The sequence below is a fragment of the Haemorhous mexicanus genome, chromosome 3, assembly GCF_027477595.1.
Source record: "Haemorhous mexicanus isolate bHaeMex1 chromosome 3, bHaeMex1.pri, whole genome shotgun sequence".
NCBI lineage: Eukaryota > Metazoa > Chordata > Aves > Passeriformes > Fringillidae > Haemorhous > Haemorhous mexicanus.
Genome location: NC_082343.1, coordinates 67,903,733 through 67,927,911, shown reverse-complemented (window position 1 = coordinate 67,927,911; position 24,179 = coordinate 67,903,733). Strand labels below are relative to the sequence as shown.

Genomic DNA, 24,179 nt, shown 5'->3' with positions numbered 1-24,179 from the left:
AGCAGCCCCTATGGCGCTTGTTTTGGGAACACAGCACTGTCTCTGCTTTTGCTGAGAAGCACTTACACGGCACCACAGCCTCTGCCACCCCAGTAAGGGGTGCACAAGAGGCTGGGAGAGGACACAGCTGGGACAGCTGACCTGAAATACCAAAGAGATTCCATACCATATAATGTCATGCTCAGCAATGAAACTGAGGGGCAGGTTTCTTCCAAAGTATTTGTTGCTCAGAGACTGGCTGGGCATCAGTCTCCTGGTGGTGCATTTACAACATAATGTCACTCACTTTTTCTTTCATTATTAAACTGTCTTTATCTCAAACCTGAAGTTTGGGAGGTTTTTTCCGAGGTTTTTTGCCCTTCTGATCCTCTCCCCCATCTCACCATTTAAGCATTCTGGTACAACTCAGCGACATAGCTCCAAAATACATCATATGACAGAAATAACTTTTTGCACAGTAACCAAGAGAATGCCACTAAATTCTACGTAAACGGAACTTATTCTCACCGAGTCATTTCTAATTAGAACAACAGAAGTAATTTTTCTGAGAAACAGCTACTGATGTTAGCTGAAGGCAAAATGCACCAAGTTCACTGTGCAGAACACTCCCACTAGCCGGAAAAAGGTCCTGCTGGTATTTTTCACGTGAGGTAAACTGAGCAAACTGTGAGAGCTTGCTCCTATGGAGAAAATGTCACAAAAGAAGGCGAAGTATGAAGTTAAAGCAGCAGCTATTTCTCTCTGCAGAATATTAATGTATGAAACTAGTAAGTGCTTTTAGTTTAGTTCAAGCCGGTTTCAAATTCAGAGTATACAAGTTCACATAGAGTATGTCACTGTTACTTGAAGCAATTTCTCCATCTTATTTTAGTGGAAAATTACTAGCATAATTTTTTCCTATTCATTAAATCTTGGGAATAGGCTACTAGAATCTGAAATAACCTTTCATTTTTTTTCTTTATCTTAAAACCCCACCAAAAAATAAATAGCCAAACTCTGAGCATTAATCTTTATACTCCTATCAGCTATACAGACACTTTATTCTAGCAAGCCATGGCAATACCACTTACAAGGACTAGAGACTAATACAGGCTTAAGTGCAGTGCACATTTCTGATAGTCAGGGTAGATAATATCCAAGTAACACACTAACTCTGACTCACAGAGGGCTGGACACCGCTTCATAATGTGAGACTTGGCAAGCAGAAAGGAAGGAAACAAGGAAAAATACCTCAAACCTGATTATTTTCTACTCTCCAAATAACCAAGCTGCTTCACCAAATATATGCCAATACTTGCCAGGATCCAAGGGCATAGAGATTAACCTCAACTCAATTAAAATCAGAAATTTCTCTGAAAATCCATCATCTTAAAAAATCACAGAACACAGTAGACAGTGAGCACTGCCAGCAATCAAGATGTAGGATCCCTGTGTTATTGCACTTTTGTGATACCAAACCGATAGCACAATCTACACGTTTCACCTACACACTGTCAGTCCCATTATCTTTAGCAGCAGAAGAAAACCCTCCTCAAGATACTTCAAAATTAAATTTTGCCTCCTGAAATTCACTTCTGCCTTTCATTATATTGAACAGTTATATTTATTAACTTTTCTTTTTCTTCTTAATTAAAAAAAAAAGAAAGCACTAGAATACCATGCTTGGGACCTGCTGGAAGAAAGAGTACTGAAAGAGCAAAACCAAGTAACTTTGATTCTTGTTTTCCATGTTCTTTGGCATACAAACAAATGCTACAATTCAATTGAACTAATAAGGATTTTTTAAAATCCTTAAAAAGATCATATATTCCCTTAAAAATGATAGACAATGATACACCTCTGTGTCTCATAACATCAAAACAAGTTCCTATTCTATCAGCTAAGCATTCCAGAGAAGTTGTTGGAAGGTTATTAGAAAAGGGGGTTTATTAATGTTAAACTGGCAGAACATCAACTCCTAAATAAGTAGTAACTCTGATTCTCTGCATCCAGTCTCTTTCTTCCAGGAAAGCAACATTCTATGAATTTTCACACTATTAGTTTGCAACCAGAAATATTAAATTAATTGCAATAAGGGAGAAAGATCTGGGGACTTTCCACAGCACAACAAGCTTATCTGATGAAAGAAAATGTTCTGGTCTACAAGAATCATGGGCCCTGTATCTCACCACATTAATATCTAGTTCTAATCCCTCCCGTTCTAAAAGGCAAAACTCAGAACGTGCACAAGAGAAAGAGCTCTGCTGGGGTTTAGAGACCATTTAATTTCTGCCAAGTCCCTGATTCTCTAATTAGGTAACCCAAATAAAAACAGTCTCAAAAACACTTAAAATATAAACTTTGTATTTCTTCTGTAAGTGCTACTGAAAGAATGGTTATACACAGGCATCACAACAGTTGTTAAAAATGAAGTGCAAAAGCTCATGTGAATCCAGAACAGGACACAAACTGACAGGAAACAAATAAAAAACCCCAAATACATTAACTGTAGTTTAAACAGCTATAAAATGCCTTTCAATCTTTAAATTTAGAGCACACTCAAAAGTGTCAGATCTACCCAAACCACAACATCCCCACATTTAAGGTTTGTAAATTTCTGTCCTCAGCTCCCACAGTGCACATCAACATCATGCAATTTCAACTCCATTGCCTATTTCATTTCCTAATTTTCCTGCCTTTGCACAACATAATATATAATCAACTGGATACATTTTAACATTAAAGGTTTCTTTTTCCTGTCTTTGTCAAAACCCATCTCCCTCTCCAAATCACAAAGGTTTGAGCCAAACACAAGAGGTACTTGTCTTTTTTTTTAACCCTGCATTTTCCAAGAGAATGAATATTCCTGAAATAAATATGAGTAAGAAGATGAATTTGAAAGAACATTTAAGATGTTATGAAAAAATCCCATTAAAAATATATTTTACATCCACCTGTAGTCCATTCTCTGCATGAGCATATTTACTAGCAATTATGTATCTGTACAAACAAACTCAGGTGCAACCTTCAGAATTAAAGGAGATGTTAATGCCAATTCTCAAATTAAGTTTCTTATTTTTAGTGAGCGTAACAGAAAGGAAATAGCAAGGCCACAATTCATTATCTGAGCATTGTTAAAAACTGCAATAATCTGCCAACTTGTGAAAAAAATTCGCCTCTGAAAAATCCCCAGGAGCTTCTTCCCCAGCACCACATCGACAGCAGATGGCCAGCATCAAGTCTGCAATTACCAGTCTGGCCTGACAGTTCCACAGATGACAATGATACTCTTTTCTTTCTGTGGATGTGTGCAGGGGGCAGCTTGAGAGATGCAGACAACTAGGTATCATAGGCATCAACCCCTTCCACTAAAAATAGACATATACAATCAATTTCCAGGCCTGTCATATGATTCCTCCATTAATCTTCATTTCACATTAGGTTTCCCTCCTTTTTTCTTAAACAGTTTCTTTTCTGCTACTTAAAAGTTTTCCAAACAAGGTGGTGGGAAACGTGTAACATTTAGGAAGCAGTAGAACAGACAACTGTAAAGCATTGCCAAAGACAAACCTCATAAACCATCTGTTGTTGCAACCTTGCAACCTTTCCCCTCTTTATTTTATTCTCCCCCCACCCAGCCCTGAACTGATTATTCTCTTGCCTGCAGAGGAGAACAGAACATCTGATGAGGAGCTGCTGTTTCATTTCCTCTCCTTCATCCCACCCCTCAAATGGGGAAGCCCTCAAAAGGGGGGAGGGGAGGGCATGGTTTTAATTCAAATGCTGCATCTTAAAATACTATTGTGCAGCATTTGGATGGGAGTGATTAAAGCTATATAAAAATACACACCATGAGAGTACTTCATCCCCCCTATGTCTCTGGGGGAAAAAATACCAAAAAACTTCTGCATTAATAACCATTCACTGTTTCAGATTTACACACAAGAACTTGAATATTTGAGCAAAACCTTTATTTTGCCAAAGCCAACAACTGTTTACAAATGAAAGGAAGCAGAAAGCAAGTTATGAGCTGACAGATGCATCAGAAAGAGGGTGGAAAGGATTTTCTCATGTGCTAAAGAGGCCTGACAGATTTAACTGAGGCATTTGGACCTCTCCTCAGGAATGCTCAGCCCTTCACAGAGCCTTCTGTCTTACACCGGTTCAGCATTCCTTACTTCATTACTACTAATTCTTCCTGTTCTTCCTCATTCCAGCTACCCCTTTTGCAAAATTTATCAGGCATAGAAAGCTGCTGGAGAAAAGTACATCACAAGCCTGCTGTCATTCATTATCTGTCTCAAAAATCTTACTGGGAAATAAGTCAATGCAAGAAGAAAACCTCAAGTCTCACTACATCTGTCTCATTCCAGCTAAATTCCAGTGACAGATTGCACAGGGAGGGTGACAATGTTATGGAAACACTGCCACTGTAGAGGCTGTACCCCTCCCTAATAAAATCACCTTTGACTAATCATGATTTAATCCAAACTAAGTTCTGACAATCTTTAGATACTGTTGATTCTTCTCAAAGATCGTTAACTATGTGTCAAATGCCATGCAATAAAACGTGAACTCCTTCCCACCAGAAGTGGAGATGAGAAGAGACAAAACACTTTCCTCACAGCAAGATGAGCAAACTTTCTTTGCTGACACACACTATGTGACACACACAATGAATACCAGAAAGCATTGTCCTTTTATCAACTCCCTCGAAAGTTTCTGCTTTTTCCCCCCTTGTTTATCGAGTGCTGTAGTACAGGACATTACTCCTCTGTATAAATCTGGCACTTCTTGCAACTGCAATTATCAAAACATGTAACACAAGCACCCCCTCTCTGGCAGAAACACAAGTTAATGCATACAACTCATGCAGAACTAAATTAATCAACCCTCACCAAAACAATTACTGGGCTCCAGCAAAGAAAAAACTGCATGCGCTCAACAGCTTTGCAAAAGTATGGTTAGCTTGTGAAAAACATCTTTAAATCGTTTTGGATTGTTTCTCTCTCAGAAACGTACAAAACTTAGCAGTGTCAACTCACCTTCCACACTGTCAGAACAGGAGGTACCAATCCCAGTGTCCCCGCTGTCAGAAGCTATGCTGTGTCTTCTCACAGGATTGTTTTGACTGCTTGATGAAATCGTTGAGGACTGCCACAAGGATTCAGTACCAGGTAACCATCCCACTGAGGAATAATCCGAGCCTACAAAAGAGAAAGCCAGAAGTCTGTCATTGGAGATACAATACAAAAATCAGCAACAAAATACCTGTCAAGATGAAAAGTGAATCCTATGTTTTATCCTCATAGATAAAACTTGAGCCAGAGTGTGTATGTGTCTTAGAGGTTTGTGGTTGTTTTGTTTAGTAAAATCCTTTTACTAGATGAAAGCTTCCCCAAAATTCCAACATATGCATTTTTACTATTTTAAACTTTTCTTGTACTCTTTAACGAGACACTTATCATTCAATTCCGATCCTAGAACTGATCCTCAATTCACAGTAGAATTTTGCACTACAAGCTTTCAAATACAAAGCAATTAATTAATTTTAGTTCAGAAACCAGTTGAAGATTTGGCCACTGAGACACAGTCCTTTTCTGCTGTGCATAAACCACGTGACCTAGGTGATAAAGCCAGCAATGAAATCGTCAACACTGATATCTAAAGTAATTCCTTATGTAGCTGCACGTAAACTGCCCTTGTGAGACATGTATCCATCTAGTAGTTTGCTTCATTTTGGTTACTTTTTTCATTTAAATATTCGTTAAACTATTACATTTTAAAACACAATTCAAAGCAGCAACTAGTTCCTCTGTTCAAGGAGTTTTTAAAGTAGGCCACAAATTCTCACAACCAACCTCAAGGGAAAATTTATCACAGATTACAATCCCAGAAGACTATTACAATTTCCAATAGCCAGTATCTAAATCTAAGCATTGTTTAAAGGCAGAATACCGATCACCACATTCATACTCTGAACCAGCACAGGCACAAAACAAACCATGGAAAAAAGCATGGCTGCTCTTCATTTATATATAATCACATACATACACCCCCTGTAGCACTTAGCTTTGTATAGCACTTTCAGCAGGAAATGATTCAAGAAGAAGTATCAGCTCACGTATAATGTCTCTTACGCTACATGACGTTATTTTTAGATCATTTAAACACTTTCAGCAGTGTCCATCTGAAGTCGTAACAACAATTTGCCTCTGCAAGGACATCTGCTATTTCCAGCTGTACTTGTTTTCCAGTAAATTAAATAGTTCAGAAAATGATGCAAAAATTAAATATGTGCGTATATATACAACCCAGCCCCCCATACACGAATACACACATGGTTCCCATGCAGCAGCCAAATCACTAGACCTAGTAGCCGGAGTGGTGACAGCTGCTTGCCAAGCCAGTTGAAAACTGACAAACACAGTAAATACTTACGCACTAAATTCCTTATAGCATGTGCTATTGACCTGTCACATGACATCTAAAACAGTCTTTTTTGTGAGTAAATTCTTGAAGGCCTTAAATATGCCTGCCCACCTCATTGCCTGAACTTCATTCTCTTTTGAGATTACTTTCTCTTCTTCCCTTTAGCAAATTTGCCTACAATTTCTCCCTGTAATTCAAAATCACCCAGTTCTCCTTCCCCTTCATTCTACTTCAGCTATACCTTGTGCAATGTATTTCCTTCTCTTCCTTAAGTTTAGTTTTGCCTCTCCAGAAGTCTCTTCAACTATTCCAGTGAGTATCTTTCAAGTCCAAGGGTGAGGGGGAAGACCAGAGGAGCCAGACATGAACACACGTGCCCATGGCTCAACAGTCACACCCAAAAAGGGGTCCCAGCCAAGATTCCAATTCCACCACTCCAGGATATGTCATCCTTCATATTACCCTCTCTTGTGTCATCATCTAATGTACTCAAGTGTGACTGTTTTGCATGCGGCTAGTGGGAAACTGGGACATTTCTTCTTCTCTTACCATCTATCACATTTCTCACTAATACTCTGGCTGCTTTGGGAACAGTAATTTTACCACACCTCCCTCTGAGCAGGGCTACTTTCCAGAAGAATTCCACTTCATTCCTCTCAAGCTACATCTAGCTATTCAAGCAAGAGTCAAACTGACTTATGGAATGCCTAGCTAATTAAATCAGAGACAGTTCTGATTTAGGAGACATTTAAAATACATTTATAGAACAGAAATTTAGATTGTTTCACCCTTCATTATGCCGTTTTCCACCATACAACTCTTTGGTGACATTTCAGCTTTTATGGTGTTACACAAGTGTTAAAAGAAATGCACCAGATAATTTAATATGGAGTAGTGGTAGCATTAAGACAGTATTAAGTGTCAAACCCTTCAGATCTCTTGGTTAGACAAATGCTCAGCATGTGAACCCACAACCATCCATTCACAAACCCCCAAAAGGCAGAGGTACTTTTCACTCTGGTGGAACTTTGAGGAATAAAAGCTAAAAATACCACAGAGAGTAACTTAAGAAAGGACTTTCAGAAGTCACGTACTCTAACCTTCAGCTGAAAGCAAGATAATTAGATCAGACTACTCAGGGCCTCATCCAGCTGAGTCTTGAACACCTCCAAGGACACCGATTTCACAACCTCTCTGGTTCTTCCAGCATTTTACCACCCTTCATTCCAAGAAAGTTTTTCAAACACCTCAAGAGCCATGCTCCAAACATATTGTTGCAACCTATCCCAAAGCAACCAGTTGCAACAACCCAGTGCAACTAGACTTGGCTCACAAACAGGGTTAACATACTAGAGGGGGCAGACACTCATTCCCATCAGGATCTCTGCAAGTACTGTAACTAGAGAAAGTAACAGGCACCACAAATCACCCTGCTGTAATCTATTCTCAGTTTTACACCTACACACAGACAGCCTGGGGACACACCAAGTCCCAGGCGTGTCCTTCAAGAAATGCTTTCCCTTTGCCCCCTGACATTAAGCATACTCCTTTTTTTTTTCTAAAAAGGATAGCTAATGATACAATCCAGAAGTCTGAAGTTTTTGATGTTTCACGGCACATCCACACAATTGTGTTACCTTGCAGACCTAATGGATATTCTATTTCAGAGAAGGCGATTACAAATTTGCAAGTGTCTGCATGAGAAAGTGAGTTCAATCAGCTTTGAAAAGCTGTATCATAAACAGCCAAATACAAGCACCAATATAGTAGAAACAAACCCAAATACTAAGCCTGAACAGTAAGTAACCCATAAGTAGGACCTTATAGATCTCATTAGTCCAAGACATTATTTAAAAATTTATATATTATTTTCTTTATTTCAAACTCACCTTCTGAGCCAAGTCCTGAGGAATCCCCAGTTGCTGTGCACCCCATTCTATGCTCCCCATCTCCTTTTTAGACAGCTCTCTGCAAATGCACGATCTTTCACACAGCAAACAAACAGCCTACACTAAAGAACCAAGTGTAAAAACAGAAGATACACAGGAGTCCCCACACTGCTCAGCCAGCACACTTGCCTCACCCTGCTGCTCTGATCTCTAACCTGCCAATCAACAGCCAGCATCCATCTGCCCAAAATACAGAGTGGAGTAAGAAAAGCAAGCAAAAATTTCTAATCAATATTTGCACTGCTGAATCATATATTAGCATCTGCCTATGATCATTCTTTAGTGGGTTAGAAAAATCTACCTTTCACAGGATTCACTAGGAGAGAAAAAAGTACTGTCATCCTACCAGGCTGCAATTTCCATCAACAAACACGACAACATGCACATAAGATCACAAAAAAATCTCAAAAGAAGCCTTGTTTATACAAACAGTTGAATGTCTCCTTAAATTTGGTCAGTGAATATACCAACATAGTCCTCTGTTTCCAGCCTAGGCATTTAAAACAGATCCCTTTACAACTATGCATATAAAGGGCAGGAAGTAGATTATTTATTAAAAGGGAACAGTTGTTGAAATTTCACTCCATAAAAACATGTATCATTTTCTGTGTTACAGAATGCTGTCATCTATTGCTGAGAGAAAGACTCACAGTTAATTCTGGATCATTACCATGCCTAATTTCAGTGGCATGCACAGATCCCCTGTGATGTACATACACAAAATAATAACATTACTGTCTATACATTTGGTTCCTAAAATACCTCTAACATGCCTGAATGTAAAGACTGTTATTTTAAGTGACAGCTGTGATACTGTTACTTTACCTAGACACTGAATGGAAAGCAACAGCAAAAGACTTAACTGGGTTTCATAGCAGATACATCCTGAACTAAGAATACTGATTTTTCTATTCCACACTATGACTGACATGGATTGTGACCAGAAGTGAAACACCCATGACAGCCAGTGCAAATATATACAGTCAAAGGATTCTGAAGAAGATCTCTCTACAGTACTATCAAAACTAACTACACGTAGCTCATTCTGGTCATCATGGATGTGCCCAGGCTGTACAATCATATTTCACGCCAGGATGGCACTGAAGTCTCCCTGAAGCACTTGCAAGGAAAGAGAGTCAGCATTCAGCCCAAAGACACTGCCACAGTTAATTAGTTTACCCTCACCATCTGTACCTTTACCCAAAACACTGCTAATTATGCATAAAGATCACATGACAGTATTTTGAAAGAACTCACCCCACCTTAAACCCAGTTTTCCCACATCCACTCATATAATCCCCTGACACTGCTGAACTTACTCTGGTTGCATCTTCTACACACTCCCTTCTCAATAACTTCTTTAAAATGTAATAGCCTCTCTTTCACTTTCTCTCCTGTACCATAGGGCTGCATAATCACACATCTAGGAGAAGTCTACAAATAAACCCACATATGGTCTCTCAATGATGTATCACACAGTTGATGTATCTTAAAAAAAAACTTTGGTTGGAAAATGTTTGTTTACTCATCATACCTGCAAGATCATTACTGCCACAAGATTAAAGAAAATCTCATTCTGGGGCGTGCTTCATGCACAACAAGCCTTCTTGGATAATATTCTTTTTTTTTTTTTTAACTGCTGGAAAGACAACACAGTGAGAAAAGGCGATGGAGGCAGGGGAACCCAAAATGCTAAAAAGCCTTTCCAAAAGTAGACACAAGAGCAGATGTCATACTTTAACACATTTATACAAGGCTTTTAAAAAAGCTGGGAGTTAGCAATAGAATGTTGCAACAGCAGCCTCCTTCAGTCTAAGGTGAAGCAAATGATAAGGTGCAGTCATTCAATCTGATATTCTGACACAATAAAAAGATCCTGGCATGTCAGTGTTCCTTCCAGATGCAGGCAAAAAAAAAAAACAAAAACAACTTACTTCGTTAGTAACTACTTCATAAATTCTTTCAAAAATAGTGTTTAAAAAATGGCATCCCAACCCTAACCTCCCAGACACATACTTCCTAGGTGCACTTCATCTCCATGGTCCTTTTGCAAAACAAATTGCAAATTTTATTAATATAAATATCCAAAACAAGTTCCAGGTCTACAGTGCAGGCTTTTCTCTTCCAGGGTGAGCAGAAAATTTGGAATACAGGTTTCTAATGCTTCCAGGGAAGGTGGCCAGATTTCAGTTTCAGGATCCTTTTTTTACAAATGCTCTGGAGGTGGTGGAAACTCACAGCTCTACCAGCTGGCCATGAACTAAGATACCAGAAGGTCCCAGTCCCTCCTCTCACACGAATGCAGCTGAGAGTAGGTGGATGATGCAAGTTTAATCAAAGTGCAATAAGAAGCAGGGTGAAGTGGGATGAAATGACAGCCTGAACTATTTAATTTTTACATTTCAGTTTCTCAAAAGTACTCTACAGTGTCAGATAGCTGAAGTATGATTCATCCTAAGGACTCATATCCTTTATTAGTGTGCTTTCTTGACAGAGCCTGCAAGCTATTTAACTAAGTTCTCATAGCTTTCCAGTTACAAACAGATTAGAACAATTCTAAGCATGAAGAAAGATAAAAATGTACAGATATAGAGGGAAATGGGAAGAAAAATAGGAATATGAGAGTTTAAACAGAAAAATATTGAAAAAGACCTTTTTATCTACATTTTTACTTATAGAGGCTGATAACACTGCCTGGTATACAAAGGCTCATGCCTGTCCTCTGTATTACTAATGCGCAAAAGAATTCACCTACTAGAGAGAGAAAAACATACAAGAGAACAGGAAAAAAAATTTAAGTAGCAGAAAGAAACCTTAAGAAGAAAATACTCAAAATACAATCCTCAGAGTACACATACACCTGACTGGCAGTATCAAAACTGCCTTTACAAAAAAAGGCTATGGTCATATTTTAAGGAACATAAACTTGTGCTTCGGTTTCCTGTGAGCTAAATTTTAAGTAGATTGTCACCAAACCTACAGCTTCTTTTGCCTCTCAAATTCCTTAATAAAGGAAAGTTTTGATTTTTTTTTCCCCACAGAAGTGGCTAAATGTACAATCTCTCATCATAGATAATTACAACTATAAAACTTTTGTCTTCTACACAAAACAGTATTTCAAATTGAACCTTCACAAGGTCTGATTTTTATGACTTTACAAATGTGCACAGGACTGTACAACAACAAGTTACAAGGTATCCCATGCAGGAAAGTATGCAATTTAAAGGAACAATGATAGCTAAAAATAACAAGTCAATTGGATGGATGAGCTTCTGAGATCTTGCCATGGCAGTTTAAAGACACAATCAGGTAGCTCGCTCTCTATAACCCCCACCAGAGTCTAGAGAAAGTAAGAGAACAGCTCTGTCTTTCCATCAAAGAGTCCAGCTGGCCAGTTTATGCCGCTGGCTAAAATGGGTCTGAGCTGGGAACGCTGTCTGACATCAGAGCTAATTGGACCTGCTGGTCAGCTGCTAGGCAAAGGCTGCTCCCCCTGCCCAGACAAACACCATAAGCCCTGCCACTCCAGAGCCTACAGCAAGTGGGTCAGGAACAAACTGTCCTCACTCATGGGAAAGGTTATCTGCTAATTTGACTTTATAAGCTCGCTCAGCCAGGGGTCAGACAAGAAGCAATGCCAGGAAGGGAGTGGGAACATACAGGTCTGATGCCCAGCAGCAACCAGGCTCATCCTACTGCCAAACTTCAGATTGAGGCAGATTCTAAACTGGACCTAGATACAGATAAATCTCTGGCTGCCTTCACGGAGGAGGACAAAATCTATTCAGCCAGCAGAGAGTTGTGTTCAACTGTTAACTAAAAAGATGGCAAAATTCTTAAACTGACACAGGTACGTAATATTGAGCTTTGCTTTCCTTGACTTCTACTCTAGAAAGTATGTAACCCAAACACAAATTCATACCACACTTTATAATTCATACACAGACAGCATTTAGCTGTAGTTATTTACCATCAAACCAGTGATTAAATTCCAGCCTTGAGAGGAAAGAAAGAGGTTTGCTCTCATTTCATCACTGACAGGAGCAAGACCAAAAACTCAATCCAATTGTTGATGGCACTCCTGTGAGTTTTCTGCTTCCAGATAGAACATTTGCATAAAACAGAACTTCAAAATACAAACTGCAGATGTTTCTTATTTCATGTTTGGCACACAGACTACAACTATTACCTCATGCCTGCTATGCTGGCTTGCCTCTTTGTTTTTGGACTCAATGCACTATTCACCCCATGGAAACACAAAATTATATTCGTAGTTTCCATCCACTTCCATATAGCAACTACAGAGGAGAAGGCTACCTTTTAAACTTGGAAAGTTTATCAACTGCAGTATGAAGAGGGGAACATCTAGGAAAATAAACACATTAAGTTATACTTGAAGTTAGTATAAACTTTTAACAGCAAGCCCTCAGGACATATAGTCAGTTCCTAGGGTCTCTTTAAAAAGCTGTGCACTTGTAGTTGATCAGCTGAATTCTCCTATCAAAAAAAAAAAAAAAATAATGATCATAGGCTATCATCGGTTTCACCCCTTCTTACAGCTTAGCTTTATTAGTATTCAAAACCAGGTAAGTTGCTCTCCAAGCTGTTCGTCATGCTAACATTTTTCTTACAGAATTACCTTTGTCTTCTCTCTCTCCATTTAAAGGCTTAATTCAATCTCCTCCGTGCGTGGGGAAAAGTGAAGTAATCCTAACTGCTAAAATGAGTCAAAAAATACTAAATGGTTTTAAGTAGCTCCCATACTTTGCAAAGTGGAACAAATAAGAGTCCAACAGTCTTACTTTAGAAAAGTGCATAATTTCTCTCCTCTTTGTAGTCAAATATCAGTTCTAAATATATCCTTGACACTAAAATAAATGGAGAAGACAGAGACTCCCCTAGAATAAAATTTCACTGAAATATTTTGCTCAAGTATGAAAAATGAAGGAAAGAATTTTAGCACTGTTAAAGAAGTCTAATGTACATTATAAACACAACAGGACCTACTTTATTGTGCAAGTATCAGAAAACTGAGCCTCCAGGCTATAGGTTCAGTGTATGCTAATGGAAGTATGCACAGAATAACAGAACTATGTAAGGGAGTTCCCACATTGTTACATTTCAGAGGAAAGGACAAAATTCTCTCTTCATGTAAGACATGAGGAAATTTTCCTTACAAACTTCCAGTGCCCATGTCACAGAGCACAACTTTTCCCCACAATTAGCTTTACAGCTTCCTATCACACCTATTCAAGGTAATGAAGGACAATACCCTGGAAACTGAGAAGAAGTAGTTAGAAAAAAATAATCCTTCACACAATATGCCATCAACTCTGTTCAGAATACTTTCAGTCAAAACCAGCACTTCTTGTGTTTCTGTCTTCACAACTACAATCACTTTCGATGTAAAGCTTTACATTACAATAATTCTACCAACCACACAAAAGCCTTTGCTCAACCAGTTTGGTAATTTCAGATAATGAAGAGAACAGAAAGGATTTAAGACTGCAACTATTAACTTTGGTTTTGCTAAGTAGCAAAAATGATAAAGTTTTGAACACTGGTATTTCCAATGTCTTTTTGTGCTTTTAGTTAGGTCAGTACACTTTGTACTTTGTTTTATTATCTGCAGAACCACCAGGTCTTTGATCAGTGTTAGCCACTGAACTTTTATACAAAGCACAAATTCCCAACTATAAGAATGCCTCCAGAGGCACTGAGAATTGCCAAAAGGTCTAAATGCTGAAGATAGGCATTCGGGAGGGAAGATACCATCTTACAAGAAAGACAGGCTTGATTAAAAAAAAAAAAAAAAAAAAGGTTCATTTGTTTTGAAACATTCAAAAAAAGTTGCAGCTTTCCACACCATCTGGAAACTATGCTACGAAAGGATTAAAACAAACATTAAAAACATAAGGATACCTTATAAGGAATCTCAGATCTGACTCCAGGATCATTCAAGAATGCTTCTCGTCTGAATACCACACCACTGGTCTCTAGTGTATCAGAAAGTTGAAAGCATCTTTTTCTTTTTTAATTGCATTTGCTAGATCTACTTCAGGTATTTTAAGAAATGAAGAGGCAGTTAAGACCTTTACTTGACACTACTTGCACTGCCCTTCCTCAGCAAGACCAAGAGAGTCTCCTACCACCTCTTCAGTCATTATCCATTATTCTGGACTTGCTTAAACCTGTGAGTCTACTAATTGGTGGAAGTTACACTGTCCAATGGAATTAATGTCACTTTTTCCTGATCCTCACTTAACCTTCCTTGACCTTCCTGGTAAGTCTGGGGATTAACTATATACTTCCTGATGTCATCTGCAGCAGCAAACCAAGACTGTGCTGGGAGATTTTTCCACTGTCCACCAGCTGATTGAAGAGCTCATCTATTTGACTCTAAATCTCCCACACCTGCCAGAAAACAGTATAGATGTTTCCTGCAGTGAAACAGACAGATTCCTGTCAGGTGCCTGACACCAGGCAACTGTAAATCCCTCATTCAGTATTTAACTTCAGTATTTTTCTGGTCCAGCTTCCCCAGTTACTTTGCTGTAAGGTCGAGCAAGTGCAAGAGTGGGTACATGGGAGGCATACGAGTGGAGGTACACAAGAAGCTGGGAGCAACTACTCACTAGATTATTTTGGTTGCAAAATGAAATCATGCCCTGCAATACACCTGCATATACACTTTCAGGCAAAAAGAGCAGCTTACCTGCCATATTTTCCCATATTTTAGAGACTATTACACCTTTAAGGAAAAAGAATAAAAAAATTCTCAAAACTCAGCCTCTTTTCTTTGTGTTACTGACTCCTTTTACAGATGGGCCTTTCAAATCTCAAAGAACAGCAGAGATCCCTGGGGAATGAGGAACAGAAAGATGCAGTGTCATTTACAGCACGGCCGGCTGCAGAGAAATAGGTCACTTGAGCGTGGCTGTGCAATCAATAGGATGTTCACACTCAGGCAACCGAGCCAGATGCTGTGGAGCACAGTGCCCAGGGAAAGCCAGCAACCTCAGGGGCAATTCCACAGGGCTCAGCAGTTTCTGGGAATATGAGGCATGATGTGGCACACACTTGCGAGCATATTTACATGAGTTATTCCCTGCTGCAAGTTTTCCTTCTCTTCTCCAGCCATCCACCTCTAGGCCTCTGCAGCTGATCTGCAGTGTCCCACAGGCCACATTCAGTGCCTCTTCAACCTGCCCAAGACAGCAAGAAACTTCATGTAGGAGCCTAAGTGTGGAGCTGGAACTTATTATACTTCAGTGTAGGGAAGGTGTTCCCTCAGTGCTGGCAGGAATAAACTTCAGGACACTATATTTAGTATTATTCCAGAAAAGAAATATCAAAATATAATGGCTTCCTCCTGAAGAAGTTTTATGGAGCGCAGCTGCCCGGCTGCTGGCAGGGGCTGCAGGGAGGCTTGGGTGAGGAGTGTCTGGGGCTGCCAGACCATGGTCACAGCCGGTTCCAGACAGCTCCAAGGCAGCCACAGCAGGGTTCAGCTGAGCCCGCTGCCATGATGGCAGTGCCTCAGGGAAAGCATTGTACAGAAAGAGCAAAGCTCTCCCCACGAGCAATGAGTGAGGGAGAACATGAGTGTGAGAAACAGCCCTGCAAACCCAGAGGCAAGAGCAGGAGCAGAGGAGGAGGAGCAGCAGCGCTGATCAGAGGTCCCCTGAAAGGCCCTAGAGAGACCAGGATGGAGCAGGGCAACAGCACAAGGAAGGAGTGTGAAGAGAAGTCGACACGGACTGACACCACAGCCAAATCTGTTCTGCCTGTGACAGCAGCTGGCAAGCAATCTCTCTGTCTTCATCTCAACACGAGCTTTTCCATCCTATTTTCTCTCCTGTCTCACCGAGGATTGGGAGCAGCAAGCAGCTGAGTAGTGAGCAAAGGCTAACCCGTGGCAAAAGCCAGTAGGAAAGCCACTTTTTGAAGCACAGTGAATATGCCTGAATGTGTTTTTGGGCTAATCACAACCACAATGAGACTGTTTCATTGTCAGAGTACAATTCTAAGACACATTTGGCCACCCAAGAGATTACTGACAACTACAAGCAAGTCAGCACTTTTTCAGCCAAAGAACCACCAGCACAGGAAATGACAATTAGTTTAACTCTCTAACTATTAAACCACATGCAAGTTGTATGTTAAAAACAAGCATCCAAAGAGTACAGAGACAGAGCAGTTGATATTGAACAAGAATAATACTATCTCTTCTCTCCTTAACTAATTTGTCTACAACAAACAAGCTTTGCTTTTAACAATGGTAGATGATCACCTCTGGCTACAACCTCAAGTCACGCAATTTAGGAGGCTTTCAGCTATTCTTACCACCATGAATCATATTTTGAAATACATGGGTTCTTTAACAGGTATTAAGCGTCTGGCGAAAATCTTAGCATAAATAATTTTGCACTGTAAGAATCAATATTTGATTGACATAAATTATTGACATAAATTGACATTATTTGGAGAATCTACAGGTGCTGTTTTCCCACTAGCACTTCCTTCACCACCTCCCTCAGGGCGGACAGAATGGCTCAGCCTGCTTTTTACTACATATTTATGCTGTAAAATGCCTTAAAATAAATGCATTCTTCTCAAAATTACTAAAGTAATAGCTATTTCCTTTAATTAAAATTTTAAAAGCAAAGAATTACTGCAACCACAAGCTGCAGTCCATATTCAGTCAGTTAAAGTGTAACATAGAGAATCAGAATAACTGCTAACCTCTAAACCCAACACTATAATTCACCCTTACATCCATCATTCTTCTCTTGCCAAGCAGTTAAGACATAAGCGTTCTGCACGCATTAAAGGAGTGGATGCTATATCCATAAAAGTGAGTTGCCTGGAGGGAGGAAAAAATAAAGGCGCTGTTTTTGAAGGGAAGCATGTAGTTCCTGTTCACCATCACTCAAACACAGAATGTCATTTGACCCCATAACAATCTGTAAAAGACAGCAGAGGCCATTCTAGCAGCCAGTCTTGCAGCTGGAACATTACATTTTTTAAGTGTGAGTGAACAATCTTTCTAATGCACCACATACAAACACATTTATACACCTATAACAGGTAACCAGTTTGAAATTTAGGCTTGGACTAACTCACCATTTATTGCCTTGCCTAGCCTGTAAAGATAAACCTGTCTTTCCAAGGTACTTCCAAAGCTGTACCATGTCTGGCTGCACATCTCCAATAGCAGAGCACAAAAACGTGTTACAGAAACAAAACCACCGGACTTCTGTCTCTTCCTCAAAGGATGAAAGTGAGTGTCATCAGTCCCACCCTCCCCCCCCCACCAGCTGAGTTAGGAAGCTGCCTTTGAAGCCCACATGTATCCCAAGAAGGCAGCTGTAAAGCCACATGGGCTTTACAATGTGTTGGGACCTTATTGCTGCTGCCTCTTTGCTTGTGACATCATTAAATAATCTTTCAGACCCACGGATATCATGCTGCCAGTGAGGCTCAAGTACAAGGCAAATCACACTGCCAGGGCTCCAGGAGCAGAGGGGTGCAGGCTACTATTTTTAGGGAGTGTCAATAAAATCCTTTTGATGTCCAGCATCACCAATAGGCAATAATGGACAGTGGAAAGAAGCTTGACTAGAGGTGGCACCGTTTACTAAAAGTAATAAATATGTGTTACGTCATTTCAAAGAGTGCTTCTTTCACTTGCCACAGGCATCTGTTGGACACACATGGCCCAACCACATCTAGACCAGCACTTTCATAGTCTTAAAAGAGTTATTAACCAAATGTGCATTTCAAAGGCTGGTCTAGATAAATAAGCAAAGGGATTAAAATGCTGTATGCCCTTCACTGCAGTTAAATTCCTACAGCACATGAGGAACTCCTGTCTTTACAGAGGCACAAACCATGCTGCAAGGGTTTCATAAACAGTCACATGTTCAAGAAGACTGAAGGACTTAAGTCAATCATATACATTTCAAATTTAATTTTTCAGCAATTTATTTTTCAGGACAGTCACTGAGACTGTAAGGAGCTGAAATTATTTTGTATGAGCAGCAAACTGTCATTAAATACACTAATTATACAAGAAGCACCTATCTAAAAAAAAAAAAATAATCTCAGTGGGATACAAACAAGACAGCTTTTTTTTTTTTTTTTTCAGAGAAGGCACTCCTATTGAAATAAAAGGCAAGCGCCATGTGGAAATGAGCAGAAAGAGTAAAACTGAAGGTCACAAATTAAATATGCTCCAAAAGGGTCCTTGCCTGTTCCATTTTTAAGATAACCAGAATTAATTTGCATCTATTACTAAAAAACTGGTGCTTCCCCTGTGTAAATAGAATAACTCAGTAAGCACCTAGCTTTGTAAGGGAATTATATGATTTTCAACTGTATGATTTTCAGTGATTTTTGAAACTAAGGCTTTTAAATACCCATATCCATAGATAACTGAAGTACAACTAGCAAAATAGAAGACTTTTCAGAACAAAAATACGTTTATCAAGAATTATCAAGTCATTTACTGTTATACTCCCACACCAATTGGAATCTCCATCAAGCAGCTGCCATTAAAGTATTAAACATATCTTGGCAGAAGAAAGGTTCCTTCAGCTTAAGAAATGACTGCCTAAACTCCTGCTTCCTAGTAGGACACTACTGTTCTGCTACAAAATACTTTTCCCATGAACAGCTTCCTTACAAAAAAAAAAAAAATAAAACACCTAGCATGGTAGTAACAATAGCATAGGGTCTTAGTAGCTGTCATTCCTTCAATAAAAATACCTGCACGGAGCTAATTAACTTCCACATCTTCAGACAGATTACAAACCACACAAAACAGCTTCTCAACTGTTTCCCAGTAGGAGAGATGAAGGAGGGCACTCCTCAGTTGGAAATTATAATGCAGACATCATCTCTCAAGGTTAAACCTCCATCTACTTGCCTTCTAATTAACCACCACTTTCTGTTAGTTTATCCTATCTCAAATTAGATCTTTTTTCTACCAGTTTTGCTACCTAACACCTCTACTGCTTACAGAGACACATCCATTTAAACACTCAGGGATAATACAAGTTCAAAAGAAAAGAAGGGAAGGGGGAGGAACTAGAAGCAATACAAAAAATTTGTACTCCAGTCTTACAGACAATTCTGACAAACAAGCAAAGCAAAACATAAATTCAGTAATTCACTGGAATTGCTGATAAATACAATGCAATACTAAAACACTTTATGTGACCCCAAACAAAAGGGAAAACAATGTATCAAATGTCACAATCTAAAGTTTTCTGAAACAAGTGAAAAATGAACACTAACAACCTTTCTAATGGTCTGAAGTTAGCGTCAGAGTACGTGGTGATACCTTTTAATATTCCTGTCCCAAAGACAAATAATCAAGAATTGAAACACCCTAAATTCCTGCCGTTTCCATCAAATTAACTGAAATCTCCACACCTATTGTTCAGAATACCCACTATCTTTGCAAGCTGTAGTACAAAGATAATGTAACTCTATTCTTCTGCAGGAAGCACTAAATAGTTTTTGAAAAATGCTTCAACAAGGCAAACGTATTATACATAGAAATTCATAACTTAATCACAGTACAGAAAAAAAAGAACAATGTCTTCATTCACCTTATAGGGATGAACATTAGCCTACTTGTACAGATTCAGGCAGCTGCTGAGAATGTCTTAGCAGCTCTTGTATTTGCAAGAAAAACCCTGTCAGTTGCAAGCAAAACAATCTCACCATTTAAATATGTCAGCTAACTGTATACACATTATACAGTCACCTTCAGTGAACCCAAAATTAAAACATAAATCCAAATTTCTATAGGAGAGAAATTACTCCAACAGCACCACGCTGCACTTGCAATGGCAGAGCCAAACCACAGACCTCCACTTGTGATCAATTGCTTCAATAAATCAAAACATGACAAAATATTTGCAGAAGCCCTGCCAAAGTAAGACAGGTGATACAGTCGGTAGTATTTTCAAATCCTAAAAAAGGCATCCTAAAGAGCCGGTGCCTTGCCTTACCTGCCCAAAAGCAATATTCACACGGCTCTGCAGCCAATTCACCGGTTTTGCACTGCCAGTTTGACAGCCGTGACGGGGGAATCGCTTGCACAGAGGTGTTTCCCCTAGAACAACCTAACTCCAAGCATTAACATTTCAACGCATCCCTGCCAGCCTGCAGGAGCTAGGCTCTAATTAATCCAGAGCCAGAAAAGTGGTGGAGAAATAAAGGGGAAAAAAAAAAAAAAAAAACAGGACTCGACCCATTTGTTCCGGTCTAAATTTACAACGAAATTTACAAGAGAAGCACGCTTCCAGACTCTGCTTAAGGGTATACTAGCATAAATCGGGGATGGAAGAGAAAGCTCAAAGCATGGAAACGGATTATGTAGGTTAAGCCCAGCTTTTGTCATCAGCTTCGAGGTCCAGCTAAGGAAACGCTGAGCCCCCGGCTGGGGCCGATTCGGCGCCAGCGGCACCGGGCCGGCCCCCGCGCCCCCTCGGGGCGCCACGTCCCGCTCCGGCCGCGGGGCAGGGGCCGCGCCGCCTCCCGCTGGCGGCGGGGACAGAGCCGCTTCCTCCGGCGTTCCCGCGGGGACCCGGGAGGGAGCCGGGCCGGGCCGGGGGAGGGGACGGGAAGCGGCGCGGGCCCCTGTACCTTCCCCCCGCCCTATCCCCTTCCCTCCTTAGCGCTCCTTACCCGCCTTGTAGCCGCGCAAGCCGGGCTGGGGGTGCAGCCCGCCCCACATGGTGCCGCGCCGGGCCGGGCCGGGGGACCGCCGCTCTCCGGCGGGCGGGCTGGCGGCCTGGATGGGCGGCGGAGGCGGCCGCTCCCGCTGCCGCTGCCCGGGAAGCTCAGCGGGGCGCTGCCGCCGCGGCGGGGGCTGCTGCCCGCCCTAGGGGCGCCGCGGCCATGCTGCCGGCGGTGCCGAGCGCGGTGGGACTTGGCCGCCCCCTCGCCGAGACAAAACTTGCTCTATTGCGCTGCCGCCGCCGCCTCCTGCCTCTCCGGCGCTGGCAGCGGGGCGGGGACAGGGGCGGGAGCGCCGCAGATGCGGCGGCTGCTGCTCGGGGACGAACCGCTTACATAACCCGGCCCACGGGGCGAGCCGCAGCGAGGGGCTGCGGCGGGGGGCGAGACCGCCCGGGCCACCTCGGCCCGGCCCAGCTCGGCACAGCCCGGCACAGCCCGGCCTGGGCCGGCCCATCCCGCCCCGCTCAGGCCCCGCCGGGCCGCGGAGGTGGTTTTGGGCTCGCATTTGCACATGTATTCGCCGCCCGCTCACCCTGGGCTCTGGGAAGGGGCAGCGGCGTGTGCCCGTCCCCGGGGAAAGCATTGAACTGACAGCACCTAGTGTGGTGTAAAGGTAATTGGGAAAGTGAAATGCCTGACTCCTGAGTTGCGGCATTGGAAATACCCAAGGTCAGTAAGAGCAGACCTTAGTAAGTAGAGTTCATAATAAAATCAGTATTTCCCCCTTCTTATGTTTGTTTTAGTAAGAAAACGATGTGGAAATAAAGAAGAATCGTGACATCCGTTTGAACGATCAGTTCCACCAAAAGATCCACAGTAACATCAAAAAGTTCAAGCCACAGGACTGGGAACAAAATGCTCCTGTCAGCAATAACTAAAACCCAGTAAGAGGCGCATCCCCTCTCCCTGCTGCTTTGAGTCTGCTCAAATACTTCAGAGGATAATTCTGCAATAGTAGCCTTTCTGTTACTGTTGCTTGCAACTGCAGCCCAGTGGTCCCCTTATAAACTACTTTCTGTGCAAGACCCTGGCTCAATCAGCAATTCACATTATCAGACAAAAACAAAGAGAAGGAGAAAGCACTTGGACAGCTTCTAACCTCAGCATAGCCATACCAAGATTACAAAATGCACACCCACGAAAAGAAGAAAAGTGATGCTTCAGACAGCATAGTAGATTATGGTGGACATGATAGCTTAGGGAAAACAGGATCTGTTCTGTGTTTGTGTGGAGACATTCACAATCAATAAATAAAACTGTATTCAAACATTTCCTGCTGACCCAATGCATTTTTAATTAGTAGCTGATGATCACAGAACAGCTTTCATCTCTTTGGAAAGTTATATGTTTTGTTTCAGCACAAGACATGTTTTATTTATGCCTAGCTTGGTATTCATAACGTACTCAATAAAACAGTCCTCAGAAGTACTGGCATGAGCATGTAGAAATGCTGCTTGTTGTTATTTCATCCTCTTTCTTATCTGTGTAAAGCCCTTGCACACTGACCAAAGACCTGACATGATGTGCATTCCTCACCAGCTTGTTTTAACTTCAGAGTGTCAGTGGGTGTTCTGTAGGTAGAGTTGTAGAAACACAGACTTTAAATGTTACCAAATACTGACTAAAAAACCCAAATAGTAAAAGTGTAGGAGATCCTGTCAAAACTTTCATGCTGTTACTAGAAATCCTTGAATGGTAAAAGGTCAGAAGCATTTTCAAGAAGCCACAAATACTGGTTTACAGCAGAACACCAAAGCAGGAACTAAATTTTCGTTGCCACCACCTCAGTGAAAGTGTCCAGCCTTCAACCCTGAAGCCAACGTCAACATTGAAGAATATTTGCGAGAGAGATGCATGGTAGGTAGACATGAATATTAGAAGAAATAAGAAAAGCTAAAGTATATTGCAAAACTTTGAAGACAGGGAAACACATGAACAGCTTAGTTCAAGGCCTCTTTAAAGGACTTGACTGTGTGTTACATTTGTAACATATGATTTTGTTGGATTAGCTTGAGTACATAGCATATTTACAGGAGGATATGGTGAGCTGTAAGGAAGCAGAATTTTAAGATGGGGAAGTTATCTGGCTGCAGGCTAGAAGAAAAATTGCCTTATGACTGCTAAGCTCTGGAGTTTGTAGTGCTGTCCTGAAATGCAGCTGCAAGAGTCCAGAGGCATATCATGACTGCAAGAAAGCTACATGCCTGGAAAAGGTGTGGTAACTGTTCTTCTATCTTCTAGTAAATGTCACTGCAGTGGTTTTATGTAATTTGTATTGCCATTCATGGAAGCTTTACAGTTTCTTATGTATCTCCTGTCTAGCTGTGAACGATACTGCAGATGAAAAAAAAGATAAAAAAGGCCAAGATGAGGGTGGCAGAACACAGCCAGATAGCCTGGGTGAATCCCCTCCAACCACAGGGCTGTGTCTTCCAAGATGTCCCCACTGGGACATCTGTGCTTTGACAGTGCTACTGCTCAGTGCAGAGAGAAAAGACCAACTGTGCTTAAGTATAAGCAGTCAGATAGCAAAACCTGAGAAACTTTCATTGTTATGATTGGATTTTAAGTTATTTTTATAGAAACTGAATGTAATTAGTAAAGCTTTTACACTACTAATGACCACAGTGTATCTGTCTGGAAACCAGGCCAACTGAAGCCAGTAGTTTTACTCTATAAATAAATTTTTAGCTTGTTAATGCTTTATTCTTTATCCAGCAATGTTTTACAGCTGCAGTCTTGCACTCTGCTTCTGTATCCAGTTCTAGACACGGAGCAGTATTTAGTTTAGATTAAAAAAAAAAAAAAAGCCATTTAGTGCTACTGAAATAATCCTCTATTTTTCTGTGGATCTCAGCTGGGCAATGCAGTGGGCCCTGAGGACACCCGTCCTCTTAACAAGTGTCTGTTGTTCTGCCTGTGAGGCCCTGCCATACAGAGGTGTGGGATGTAGTGGCTCTGGTCCACTTCCCATGCCTTTGTCTGTCCCAAAGGAGTGTACCTACACTAAGGTGACCTGCATGAGAGTAGAAACACAGAGTCATTAAGGTTGGGAAAGACTCT

The 24,179-nt window shown here is 41.0% G+C and overlaps 1 protein-coding gene across 2 annotated transcripts in view; it reads right to left on the bottom strand.

Moving 5' to 3' along the window:
* The window catches only part of CEP85L (centrosomal protein 85 like), a 133,748-nt gene that overhangs the window by 82,432 nt on the left and 27,137 nt on the right, over positions 1-24,179 (bottom strand). The window contains exons 1-2 of one of the 2 annotated variants that reach the window (XM_059842226.1): positions 21,063-21,257; positions 5,025-5,186 (exon numbers count right to left, since the gene is read on the bottom strand). In XM_059842226.1, the coding sequence (XP_059698209.1) occupies positions 5,025-5,186; positions 21,063-21,111 (211 nt within the window). In that variant the 5' untranslated portion in view covers positions 21,112-21,257. Of the gene's footprint in view, positions 1-5,024; positions 5,187-21,062; positions 21,258-24,179 lie in introns of those variants that run through there. The other variant, XM_059842225.1, reaches the window with a different exon arrangement.